We start from the raw sequence: 13,223 nt of genomic DNA on the forward strand, positions 1-13,223 counted from the left end.
ATTGCATAGTATCTGCAGCACTGGCTTTGTAGGGCAGTTCAAAAAAAGCACAGAAAAGAATTATTAGTAAAAATGTACATTCGGAATTAATTTAGAAAATTTACAAAAAAATGACACCTGTAACCTAGAAAATATTTAGGTAATTGATTAACAAAAACACTTAGTCTGGATCACGTAAGATATTAATAATTGCAAATCGAAAATATCAAAAACTGTTGCTTTGAACACATAATCTTTCATATAATTTTCGTCAAACCGCATGAAAGAGTTTTAAGAAAAAGTAACTTTTCGGAAGTATAGGTAAATCATTGGCATTTACCAATAACTAGTCGACAGGTTTTATGTCGTCACAAGTTATTACCGTATTTGGACAAAATGTTTCAATATATTTTTAACGCCAAGTCTACGAATAAGGGTGGTGAGTTGATTTCCACAAAAAGATTTACGTTACTCTCTTAAAATAAAAATCTGAATGAAGATTTGAGCTCCTTGCTTTTACTGTAATCTGAAATATCCAACAACGTGGGTATATTCGCACTAGTTTCTAGCAAAAGACGGTTGTAGTAGTGGCCGTACGTAAAATACCTTGTTCCTAAACTTTATAAAGCTGTTCTATCCGCGGTTTTCACGAGTTCTGTCAATAGATATTGTAAGGAAGCCTCAACGAAGCTTACTTGCCACTGTAAAGTTGCCAAGTGCGGGACCTTCCTGAACATGAACATTTCTGCTATTTTGTGTAAGAGGCACTTCAGCATCTTCGTGGGCGAACACTATTGGGAGACTTTTTTTTTTGCAGGAAAGTGTATTTTTTATTAGGTTAACAGATTGAGCCTTTTATTGAAGTAGATTTTATGTTTGTTCAAGCTTGAATACCGAAAACCGTGACACTTCTATAGCCCACCCAATCCTCCGAATTCTGTTTCGTTAACTTGCAGACCGGATGTTAAAAAATATGTTCATAAACAAACAATTGGACCAGTTGAACTTCCCAGAAAACATTTTTGTAAACTGATGTTACCGGCACGGAAGTGAACAGTGATCACTAATTTAGTTATGATTTTTAAGCACTTTTTAGGCTCTTAAGAAGCCCTCTGCGAGTCAGTAGTGTACGTGAGAACTTTAAACGCAAACTTTCGGTGTTCGACAGTTTTATTGTGTAGCTTTGCGCTTAAGCAATTAGTGTGAGAATGAAGTTAGCTCAGATATAATGAAATTAGTAATTTTGTTAAAGAAGTTACTAAGAGTTTATCAGTTTACTTCAACTTTTACAAGCATGTTAAAAATAATTATAATGTTCTTAAACAGGTCATTTGAAATAAATTCAAAGCTGATAATTATGTATTGTTTATTTACTGGGCTACCAGCTGTGTACATCGCGGGGAATCGAATCTCAGATTTTAGCGTTGTAAGTCCGTAAACTTACAGCTAACCCAGCGAGGACGATAATTGTGTATGTAATGTTGTTTGTAGTAGTTTCTTCAAAATTTCAAAGATCTGCTAAACTTCCTTGTGATTAATCCTTACCAAAGTTTTAATATTTGAAAATATTTCAATGCTGTAAATATTTAACAAAGTAATTGAAAAAAAAGGCATATGGTGTAACAAAAAAAAAAAAAGATCCTAAATCAGTTGCAAGGCTATTAATAGAAACAGTTCGATAATTATTAATTAACCACTAAGGAGACTGGAAATTCTGTTTCAAGTAAGTTTGTACATGTGTAAATTGTTTTGCTGCTGTTAAGCTAAAGTTGAACAGTGGGCTATCTCTGCTGTGCTCATTACAGGGATCGAACTAAGGACTTTAAATTTATAGACGTGCCATCAGTGAACACTTCGGCTCAGTGTCTAGCATGCTAGAGTGTGGTTCTGAGATTTCGTGGTTTGCACCCAATTATCACTAAAAATAAATAAAATAAGAAATCTCGCTCTGTACTCTAAGGTGTGATACAAGAGTAACTGTCGAATCCTACTATTCGATTAAAGTAACCCAAGAGGTAACGATGTATGATGTTGGCTAGATGTCTTCCAACTGATTTCAAGGGTTACTAACCACCACACTAGTAATGTTATTCATCACAATAAGTTTATAATACTGTTTTAGATTTTGTACTAAATTCAAAATACGTTTTTACAATGCTCATCGAGTATAATAAAGTAGATCAGTGTTAAAGTCGTACAGTACAACATTCGGTTTTGTTAATATTCAGTTTTAGAAATGTTCATCAACGACTGGCAATATACAAGTATTGAATATGAATAAATCATTAAAATGGTCAATAACAGTCCGCTGTTATCCTTCAACATGATAGTGTCACGCCCATATTACTCGTTATGAAAAGACTGCTATTAAAAAAGTTCAGATGAAGAGTCCTTCCCTGGGATTTGATTTTGTGCAAGCAAATCCAATCCGATTACCACTAGCAAACGTATGTGATTTGAAGTAGACATTTTCTTCCTAGATCTATGAGCTTCATCGTGCAAGATCGATGAAATTCCGGTTTGATATTATGAAAAAACATGTAGTGCACTTGTTTTCAGAACACTCGTCAACGCAACCCGTTCTCAAGAGGATGAAAAAGATAGAAATAGCAGAGTGCTAAATCAGGACTATATGCTCGATGTTTTTTGTTGAAAAACCCTTGTTACTGACTCATCGGGCAGATTAGTCGTTTAGGCAAAAAAAAATATTTTATTTATAAATGAATAAATTACACACACTTTGGACAATAACAATACATCACACATAACACACTATTCAAATCCAATATTCATATTACTAAAATAAATAACATTAACCTCATTGTCCTGAAATTAGTGCCATAATACAATATGGTTCATGTATACAGTAATCTTTACTATAAATAATTATGAGGTACTTCAACTTAATATTCCTTTGAAATTAAATATTTTATTTAAAATTATGGATATCATACCATCTCATATTTCACACGAAATTGTATTAGGAAAACGTGAGGCATTTTTGAATACAGGAAATGTCGTAGTACATAACTTTGAAAAACATATAGCAAATATTTTAACATACAAGGAAACGTAATTCCAATCATCTACTTATATTTGACAACAACCATATATAATTAATAATATTCGTCTCAAACATATATAGTCCACAATATATTTTTGGTTGCGAACGTGATCAAGAAGTCTACATACCAAGCTGCAACATACAGCTTTATAGAAATACCGAGTATGTAGACAAATGAATACAAACCACTTTAAAGTACATTTATGCAAAAAAGGGGAAACTCTTGATAATTTACAAAATGAGCATCATACACACACGCAAACAGACGGCTGAACAGCTTACACACTAACTACCTTAATTTACATAACCTCTTGGTCTGCGCTTAACCATGTCATTGACTCGAGCTTGCAGAGGTGAGGGTTTATTGACTAGATTTCCACCCATCCCTACGCTTGTCGAAGTGTATTTCGTAAAATATATAATAAATTCACTTAAGACTTCACGCTAAGCTACAGGTTTAAATATTAAATAGTGCTTTCGCTTCATAGTGCATAGTTCGAAAAAACATTTCTACGTATCATCTTACTTTAAGAGCACGTGAATAAGCACGTGTTAATAAATAATTTAATACGCTTAAAGTAATGTTTTTTTGTTTTTTTTTACGAATACGTTCACAAATAAGAAATACCACGGGATATACTGAGAAAGTTAACATAAAAGACTACCAAATTATTTACAGAGAACGTAGTTTAATAGTTACATGTAGAAAAACTCAAAATCCGATAAAAAAAATTCACAGTTTTAGCATATTGACCCTCAAAATAATGTAAGATTCTACTCTCTTCGAAGTTATTATAACAATACTACAACCTGACTACCATAAATCATTATAAGACAACAACATAGAACTTGGAAAACAGTTTGAAACTGGTTCACAATTCACAAAAATATATACACACGTGTTTATTTACCAAACGAGATCCTTTCGTGAAAACTGACTATAGCCACTGACGTCAGAAACATCATTTTAAAAACACACAACCTTGTTTTGCAACATATCATTAAGGAGATCAATAGATGAAAGCTGATTACTTGGCGGTTCAAGCCCATTCTGCTGAGCGAGCCAAGCCCATTGCTAACTAAAAAAAAACATAGTGACACTCACACAACACAATACAGAATGCACATGTTAAATAAAGTGCCTTGAAAACAAGAAAATATATAACTTTTTGACAGAAATGGAAACTTTTCCACGGATGTGAGGTTTGAACTGTTACTATTTTCTTATTTTAAAATCTTCTTCTAGATCAAAATAATTTATATTTAAAATTACAGTAAGGCAAGTTTATACTTATTAAAAAACAAAAATAAATCGTTAAGCTACTTTTCACGCATATAAAAAAGAGTTTTTGACACCAGGTAAATGAAACATGTTACACGGCAGAGCTTTAATGTATGGAGAGGAATGGGTATCTCTTTGCCGTGTTCTCACAACTTGTTGGCACTCCTTGGTTTCCATAAGATAACTTTTGATCCTGGTTGGCAAGTTGAGGTCATTAACGTCGTTACGAGTTTTTAGAATGTTCAATATCACTGCCCGACATCGATCTTGTAAGTTATAAAAGTCACGTCTCATGTGAGACAGAGTCATTTCAGTTTTAGCTGCAGTTGAGCAAACCACCGGATATAAGTCATCATCGACTAGATGAAGTCCTGAGAAGGCAACCCCAAGACATACGCCATCCTTGAAGTACGTCAATGTTCCTTGAGGGCCATCAAAGAGAAGTCCAACAGTTGTGGCTTCGTTTTCACGGAAAGGTTTCGTAAATTTTCTCCACTCTCCGTTATGCCAGAGTATTCCTTTATGCGATAAACCCCATCCTTGATCATCTTCTCCCAGCATGTTAATAAAGGCATCAACATGGAGGCGAGCTTTCTTGGTACCAATACCGAACATCATGCTTGTACCGAAGATCCTTTCCGATACATTTACTTCCCAGTAATACTTTCCGCTGTTTAGTACTCTACTTCCTCGGACTCCTGCCGTCCCGTTACTCCAGTTGGGATGAAACTGGGCTGTTCTAAGCCAAACACCGCACAGTCTGACCTCGTGGGACTTGTCTTTTCGGTTCCACGACCAGGTGTCATCACAGCCACTTCGCAGAGGTCTGGGAATTGACGTTCTGGAGTCCCGACTGGTCATACCTAACATAAAGGGAAGTTCAGGTTAAATTCATTTGGTGAAGAACTAAATATATTATTATTATTCATTCTTTATTAATTACTTTTTAAAAAGACTGAAAAAGTCGCAAGTAAGTTTGGTGCTCACCGAACAATTAATACCATCGTTAGAAATGCAGATTGAGATAGTTCATATTCAGTCTATTTTAATTAAAGCAACATCAAAAACAACTGTTGGCTCTTCGTGAATAAGATCTTAAACATACATGCCTATGATATAAATGATAAAATATTTATCTTCTCTCTCTCCGTAATTATTATTTTTACCACCGACATCACATATCTTCATGTCTGATCATGACATTTCAAATTATCATAATAATCTAGAACAAATAATTGACAATACAATTTTCAAATACATAAAACAATAAAAATTAACAAAACGATTTTGTAGATCGGCTGAATTGAAATGTGCCGTAACTTGACTTTGAAGATTTTTTCTTTGCTTGTTAAGCTAGACAATGAGCAACCTGTATTCTGACTGTCGTAGATACCGAAATCAGATTTTTAGTGTTATAAGCCCTCAGACTTACCGCTGAGGCAGATTAAAGGAACTTTTAGTATACTACAGCCACGTACTTTGTATTATTAAATGAAAAGGAATCACTTCGAATGCTATTCCCCAGTAAAAAAAAGTATGCTAAAAACTTTTAATACACTTGAGTTTACAGAAACAAATAAAATGTGTGTAAAAACTAAATTGCTAAAGGCAAACCAAAATATAAATTTGTGAACATAATTATCCTAGAGATTTCCTAAGCCTTCTCTCAATAAAGTACGCTGACGTAGTATAAGAAAAGTTAATGCAGTATGTTCATTATCATCATTCTAGGAATTCAACACATCGTTAAGGTGTTACGAAGTGTAAAAAAATTGTATGTTTTGAAGTTAATTAAAATATACCTAATACAGGTTAATTTAATTAAACACAAACACTAGTGCTTTAATAACTCTTCTACTGTCGTAATCGTACATTAGTTATCCATCATTTAGAGCGTTGCTTGTCTATTTTTAAAACCGCACCTTTCCCTTTCTCTTTCTCTCTTAGGCATAGCGTGCCAGCCTGAGGACCACAGTGTTCGAGGTTCGAATCGTGATACTGCTCACTATGCTGTGCACTCTCGAGTATGGTCGTGTCATAAAGTGACAATCTATGTCTTGTCCAATGCACAGAGCCAGACAAAGCTCTAACTGGCTATCTCTAGTTAATAATTCAAATTTAGTGATGGCTACAACTGAATCCTAGGAGTCTGTGACCAGAAAGTTTATGTCCATCTATCGTATAAGGTGCATTTCAGGTCGAAACTTTCAGTTGCATTTTCACTTTTAGGTCTTCTGCAGGTCATTTGACCGAAGTAATTAAGCATTTTCTCTCTCATAAAATCAGTTAGAACCACTTTTGTATTTTCAGACCAAACAGTTGTCAATGTTGTATAATAATATACTTATTGAATGGCTTCACAAACAATATATCAATATTTAATAGCTTTATAATACACATTAAATTAAGTAATTGTCACTTAACCTCATTTTGTTCAACTATTCTTGATTACCATACAGTGAATTACCAAATATTGCATTTACTTTTGTTTTTATATTCTCAAAGGCTAACATTTAAAACCTTATGGAACTCACTGTTACCTGGAGCATTTCTTATAATTCTCTTTAAATAATTGTGGTTTTCCATTTCGAAATGAAAGTAAATCAGTGTATTTTATTTTGACGATGGTTATACTTTTATACTAAAATACCATGATCCGTACTGGGAAAAATAAAGTAAAAACGTGGAATGCATTCGATTCAGTGCTCAGCAGCGTAAAGTACACTAAACCGGTGTTATAAGATCTCTTTTAATTTTAAATATCTGTATATAAGAAAAGGGTGCGTGCCAAAACATTATAAAGTATCTAGGATAGTGTAATATCATTTTACTGGTGAAAACGACTGCATAAAAACAAACAAAAAACCCTGTATGTTACTACAGGAGAAAGCAGCTATAACATCGTTACAAAATATTCTAAAATGTTGAGAAAAATCACTAACACTTATTCGCCTGTTTAATGCAGAGCAGATAAGCTAATATTCTGAAATAGTAAAATCAGGAGATATAGGATGTGACAATGTAAACTAAATCAAGTAAAGCAGGGTTTCAAAAACTTCTGAGCGTTGAAAAGCTACGAGTCAAGAAAACTATCGCTAAAAAACGTTTATTGTGTCCATGCGCCTACAATACTTAAATCTATTGAAATATCACATTACTGTTCCTTTTTTTCCAACCCCACTAGTGATAAATATGGTCTAACGAAAGAAGAAACACTAGAACAAAATAGAAGTGTGGGGTGGGGAGGGGGGCTTAAGCGCACGCGACCACCATAAAAACTGCAGCAAGCGGTGGCCAAAGCGAAGCATCCTGTGTATAAAATCGCCCAGCTGGGACAGCTGTTACATCCAGCGCATCAGCTGTTCGCTCTTTGTGGGTAGCCCACAATTGTGACGTGTATATGGAGACCGTGGCAGCTAGGAAAGGGATACAACAATAGTTAGTCCTGGGAGTGCAGGTGATCCCTGTGCAATATGTACATTTCCCAACGGTTGATCGGATTGCTCTTCACTCTGTTACGTAGCATGCCATCTGCTAGATGTGTTCTTGCGTATTATAGTAGAGAATCATTTACATCAACATCAAAGTAAACATCCAGTTTACTATGAAATCCAACCAATGGTATAGGAACAACAGCAATTTTCTATACAGCCATGCTGACTTTAACGCTTATTTTTAATAGCACATTTCAATACAAACCGTTACTTGTAATGTGTGAAAGTCTAAAGCTCTAAAATGTATCAGTTCGGTTATCATAATTTATATCATTTCTAATTTCGTCAAATGCATAATTTTCCTTCTGAAGCTCCTAGTAATGTTTTTCCCTCCTAAATATTTGTTTTTCAGTGACACTTTTCAATACAACTAAACACTTCAGACCATATTCTCCGGGAATATTACTCGATTGATCTTCTTGGAGCTATCAATGAACAAGAAACTTGTTTCACAGAGTCCGCCTAGAGTGAAAAACATTCAGTATTGATGTTCTTATGCATTTAGGATGGATGGTTTTGCGAAAGAAATAAGATTAGATTAAGAAAGATGTATTTGGCTAAGATATCAGCAAAGTACGAAAAACAAAACCCCACTCAATCCACTTCGATTAGAATTAGAGATGTTGATAACATATTTATAGTTAGTGACGAAGATTTGGCTGTTTCATTATAGATCTTCTCGTGACACTAATAGTTTTTCTGTTTGTTTGTTTTCTTTTATTGGGACAGCAGTAGCTTGGTGGACTTACAACGCTAAAATCCGGGGTTTGATTTTTTCGATGTGGACAGAGCGAAGAAATGAAAAATAATATTTTGGACTTCCTAATCGTAACATTCTATAGCATGCTGACCTAGTAGAATTGTGCAAACACCAATGTAGCTAGCAAACATAAATTCGATACGGAGCAATTCAATTTCGCTTGGTCTGAATTGTTTCAAATGTACATTGTATTCAAGTTTAAAATTTTCAAGAAGTAAAACATATAACAGATAAATTAACAAAATATATTTAAGGAAAAATTCGAAACATGTAACAAAAATATATATATAAATTTTATGTTTGACGATTTGTTTAACCCTCCTATTGTCTTTCGGTTCTATTTCGTCTGACCCTTGTTTATATAACGTTATGATGCAATTGCATAAATCTTTGCGTTTATTATAATGAGAGTTTACATTAGATTTTATCTATAACAGAAAAGTAAAAACTATCTAAAAACAACAATATTTTATCAATTCAAGTCTGATTTAAGTTGTTTGGAACTGCAACGTGGCAATATGGCCAAAGGCATAACAGACTTTCGTAAATTCTAAACAAAAGAACAAGATTAGCGTAGGTTTTCAACTTGCAATGGACTGCTCCCCTTTGTTTCTTGAGTGGGATAGCTGTGGTATTTGTTTTGTTTTTTTCTTAAACATATATATATATATGTTTTTTTCTCGCCTTTAATTTGAACTTAAGACCACCAGCATGCTACACTGAACTAAAGAGTTATTAGTCTCCTAGGGCAATTTTTGAGTAGGAAATAGTTTGTTTATTTGTTTGTAGTTAAGCACAAAGCTACACAAAGGGCTATCTGTGCTCTGCCCACCACGGGCATAGAAACCCGATCTGTAGCGTTGTAAGTCCACATACATACCGCTGTGTCACTGGGGGGCAGGAAATATTGAACAGAATTTCAAAAAAAGAAAAGATAGTAACAGTAGTCCAGTATGAATTTTATCCCTAGATTTTCCATGCTGCCAAAAAGAATAACGAAACAAGGTTTGTTTATATCTTTAAAGTTATCCATGCATGCACTAAATTACTAAGGAAATATATAATGCAGTAGAAATGTTATTGGAATATTATAATGAGTTGTAAAAGTAACTGATGCCTTAGTGCAACCACTTTTAAAGTCCAAAAGTCTATGTATAAAGAAAAATAACTACATACGTTTACTGAAATAATCAGTTACGCCTGAATTTGGTGAACTAAGCATCTATTTGTATGTACTCTTAATGATTTTCAGTTCAGTTTTTGCCAGTTAACAACACTCATTATAAACATACGACCAAATAAATTGGGTAACAAATCACTGATTTTATGTGTAAAATACAGAGTGGATCCACGCAGTAATTAGTTGGATTAAATGCAATAGAGAGATGGTATTTTTACTACTAGGGGCCCTATAACCAGTAAAGCTACAGATCCGCACGCAATTTGGCGCATAAATAGTTTATAAAAATGTGTTTCAAAAACAAGTGAGATCCTATTATAGTTTAAGGTTAAAACAACGAACCATGCGTTCATTATAGTCAATCCAATATACTTAGCTTATTTCAATGATATTTTCATGCTCATCCACTAATTAAATATGACGCTTTTAAAGAAGGTGGCCATTTAGATGAAGCAAGTAAAATATTTTATCTGATGGATGAAAGTTCACTAATGGTTTAAAGACAGACAGACAGGTGGCACGTAACATAATGACAGGTTCTATTGGGAATGATGAAATGGTACAATTTTTCCCTCAAATTAAACAAAATGATACAACTTGACAAATATCGAATATTTAAGATAAACTAGTCAATGCGGCTTCGTAAGCGTGCTATTTTGTTATCAATTATATTTTTAGCGTGATGCTAAACACGTTGTAAAGTACATTCATTAATACTTGCATAAGGTATTACAACTTCGTGAACCACATGATATAAATAACACAATGTCTAATTTTGCAAAGAAAAATTATTCAATAACAAGAGGTCTGTATTTTACAGATTAAATCCTTAAATAATATGATGTCCGAATTTTACAGGATTCAACCATTAAAAAACAGCTTTAAAAAAGGAAAAAGCTGCATAGAAATAAGATTAACACTTTGGCTATGGTATCTACTATTTAGTGACACTGGTGTGTTGTATTTCTTTTTGCAGCAACTAAAGCTGCGGTTTTACAAAGAGCAATAGTAAGCATCGTTAATTAAAAAAGCTCTTTAACACATCGTGAATCATTAACGGTTATTTTATCCTGAAACGACTAAGTAAAATGAACGATCAAACTAAGAATTTGGTATCTTTTCAATATCACTAATAATGAAAATTTATCTTATAGTTCAATGTGACAGAAGTATATAACTAGCTTAATTATACTTTACAATACGAAACACTTATGCACAATAGTTAATACAATTTTCAATGACAGTGAATCGGTGATAGTTCATGATGTATGTTTAAACAACTTTATTTTATTCAAATACTAGTTAAATGTTTAATATATACATAACATATTAATTTTCATCATTATTCTTAATATTATGATTCATTGTTTGTTTAGTACATGAACTTAGTACTAACTTAAATATCCGAAGCTAGCCAAACCTTATGATATATTATTGAGATAATGGCCGTATATATCACCAATAACGAGAATTCCTCCTGATGAATAAATGCACTCGAATCATTATAAGTAACAATGGTGTATTAAATTAACTGTATGAATTACTGTGTTAATTTTAAATTGCGATATCTATTGGTGGCTTGCGTCTATCAGAAGTTAATGATAATTAGACTAAACCTTGAATGTTTTATATGTTAATTTATTTTTGGTCAAATTGTGATTTAGAAACACAAAGAAATAATGAAATTACCTTTAATCTTGAACCGGAGTGGCATCACACCTCTTCGAGATTACTCGCTAAGCTGGTGGTAGAAAAAAAGAAAACATTCAATGAAACAACTTCAATACATTTAGTCACACGTTGAAAATAAAAGTTATGGTTCGTTATGGCGATGTAAGACTACTGGTTCTGGAAGAGTTCTCAAACATCTCTGAACCAAGGCCCCTTGGACCCTTACTGTCTGCCCGACTGCATCGTCGGGCTGACACAGGGTCTTTACTATGTTTTCATGTGACCAGACTGCTAAGTTGTCTGGTATGAAGCATCCGGGCATTTTTTTTTGATACAGTTTACTATACGTCCTTTCGTTCCCGCCCCCCTCAGTTACCCGCATTTTCATTTCGCCCGTATTCAACAATGCTTTACATCTACTGACACTGATGCTCTCAAGAGGGGCACGTGCGTCTAGGACTCGGCACGAGCCACCACGCGACTTGTGTGACGTCATTCTTTTGATCTACGAGGGTCTGCTCCTGAATAAAGCATAGACAAAGAAGTGTCCCAAAAGTGTGGGACATTTCGTGGGACCTCCCTTGGATACTCGCAAATTAGACAAAGTAAAATTGGTACGGTGAATACGGAGTAAATAGGTTCAAGCACAAGTCTGTACTCCATATGTTTAAAACTGTGCTCACATTTCCTTTTCCTCAACTTACTTTTCTGTATTTAACAGTACAAACATCAGGTTCACATTTTCACTCAACACTGTGTACAACAGAATAAGGCTGTTGACAGTTAGTGTTCACTTAAATAACTGGTCTTATTTTACATACTATAGACTTTTAATACAAATATCTATATCTAAATGAACAAAGAATACGGCATAAAAACTTTTTGTGTGCGTTTATTCATTGTCATGTGAAAATTAAACACATGTGATGCAATTATAAGACACTAACATAAAACGGAATTTTGTTCATTTTACAATTCATCTTCCAATATCTATATCTAACAACATGACAGAGGCGATCCACAGAGAAGGAAATACTGAAGACTGATAAATCTGGGATACGGTAACATGATGTGGACTGAAGAATTGTTAAATTCTAAATCAAAATAACACAGTCAGGGCTAACCATCATGTCAGATTTTTTCTGTCGCAATTTGCAAACCAAATCATTTACTATACACATATCTATAAGTTGCAGATACGGACTGTTATCTAATGTGTAAAGATGTAAAAAATAATAATAAACTGCATAATTGTATCAGTTATGTTCATCCGCGAGGAAAAGGGTCATAAATGACTAACATCTGACTTTAAAAGAGGATCCACGTCTGCTTGAAACCTGTAATTGTGTACTGTGGTAAATTACATATACATAATAACTAAGTGGGTATTTCTATTTTGTAAATACAAATAACCTCACAATGCGGCTCTTCTGAATATAGTACACTTCATTTTGTATAGTTATTGCATCTTAATTATCGCTCATACACACAGTGCTGGTGTTACAATTAACAAATTTCGCAAGACACTTACTATAAAAACTGTTAAATGGTTGGATGAAAAGTAAACACTGAATGGTTTCCAGTAGACTAACATCTGTCATGATTAATTAAGAGACAAAAAATACCAGCCTTTACCTTAAGAGGCAGCCCTAAGCTTAAAAAGAATACAACTAGAAACTTCGATGACGAGGAACCCACTTTGAGACTAATAATGGCTGGAGATGGCTTAAATGGGTAATGAAGAAAAACTTTAATACAAGTTTAACATGACAGCAAATGTACAACGTTTCGAC

The 13,223-nt window shown here is 33.8% G+C and overlaps 1 protein-coding gene across 1 annotated transcript in view; it reads right to left on the reverse strand.

The window, feature by feature from the left end:
- Positions 1–2,711: 2,711 nt before the first annotated feature.
- The window catches only part of LOC106478009 (SPRY domain-containing SOCS box protein 3-like), a 12,409-nt gene continuing 1,897 nt past the window's right edge, over positions 2,712–13,223 (reverse strand). Inside the window, exons 2-3 of the mRNA XM_013938512.2 lie at positions 11,449–11,500; positions 2,712–5,188 (exon numbers count right to left, since the gene is read on the reverse strand). Of these exons, the coding sequence (XP_013793966.1) occupies positions 4,371–5,188; positions 11,449–11,473 (843 nt within the window). The 5' untranslated portion in view covers positions 11,474–11,500 and the 3' untranslated portion in view covers positions 2,712–4,370. The remainder of the gene's footprint in view (positions 5,189–11,448; positions 11,501–13,223) is intronic.

Source organism: Limulus polyphemus, unplaced genomic scaffold (genome assembly GCF_000517525.1).
Source record: "Limulus polyphemus unplaced genomic scaffold, Limulus_polyphemus-2.1.2 Scaffold172, whole genome shotgun sequence".
NCBI lineage: Eukaryota > Metazoa > Arthropoda > Merostomata > Xiphosura > Limulidae > Limulus > Limulus polyphemus.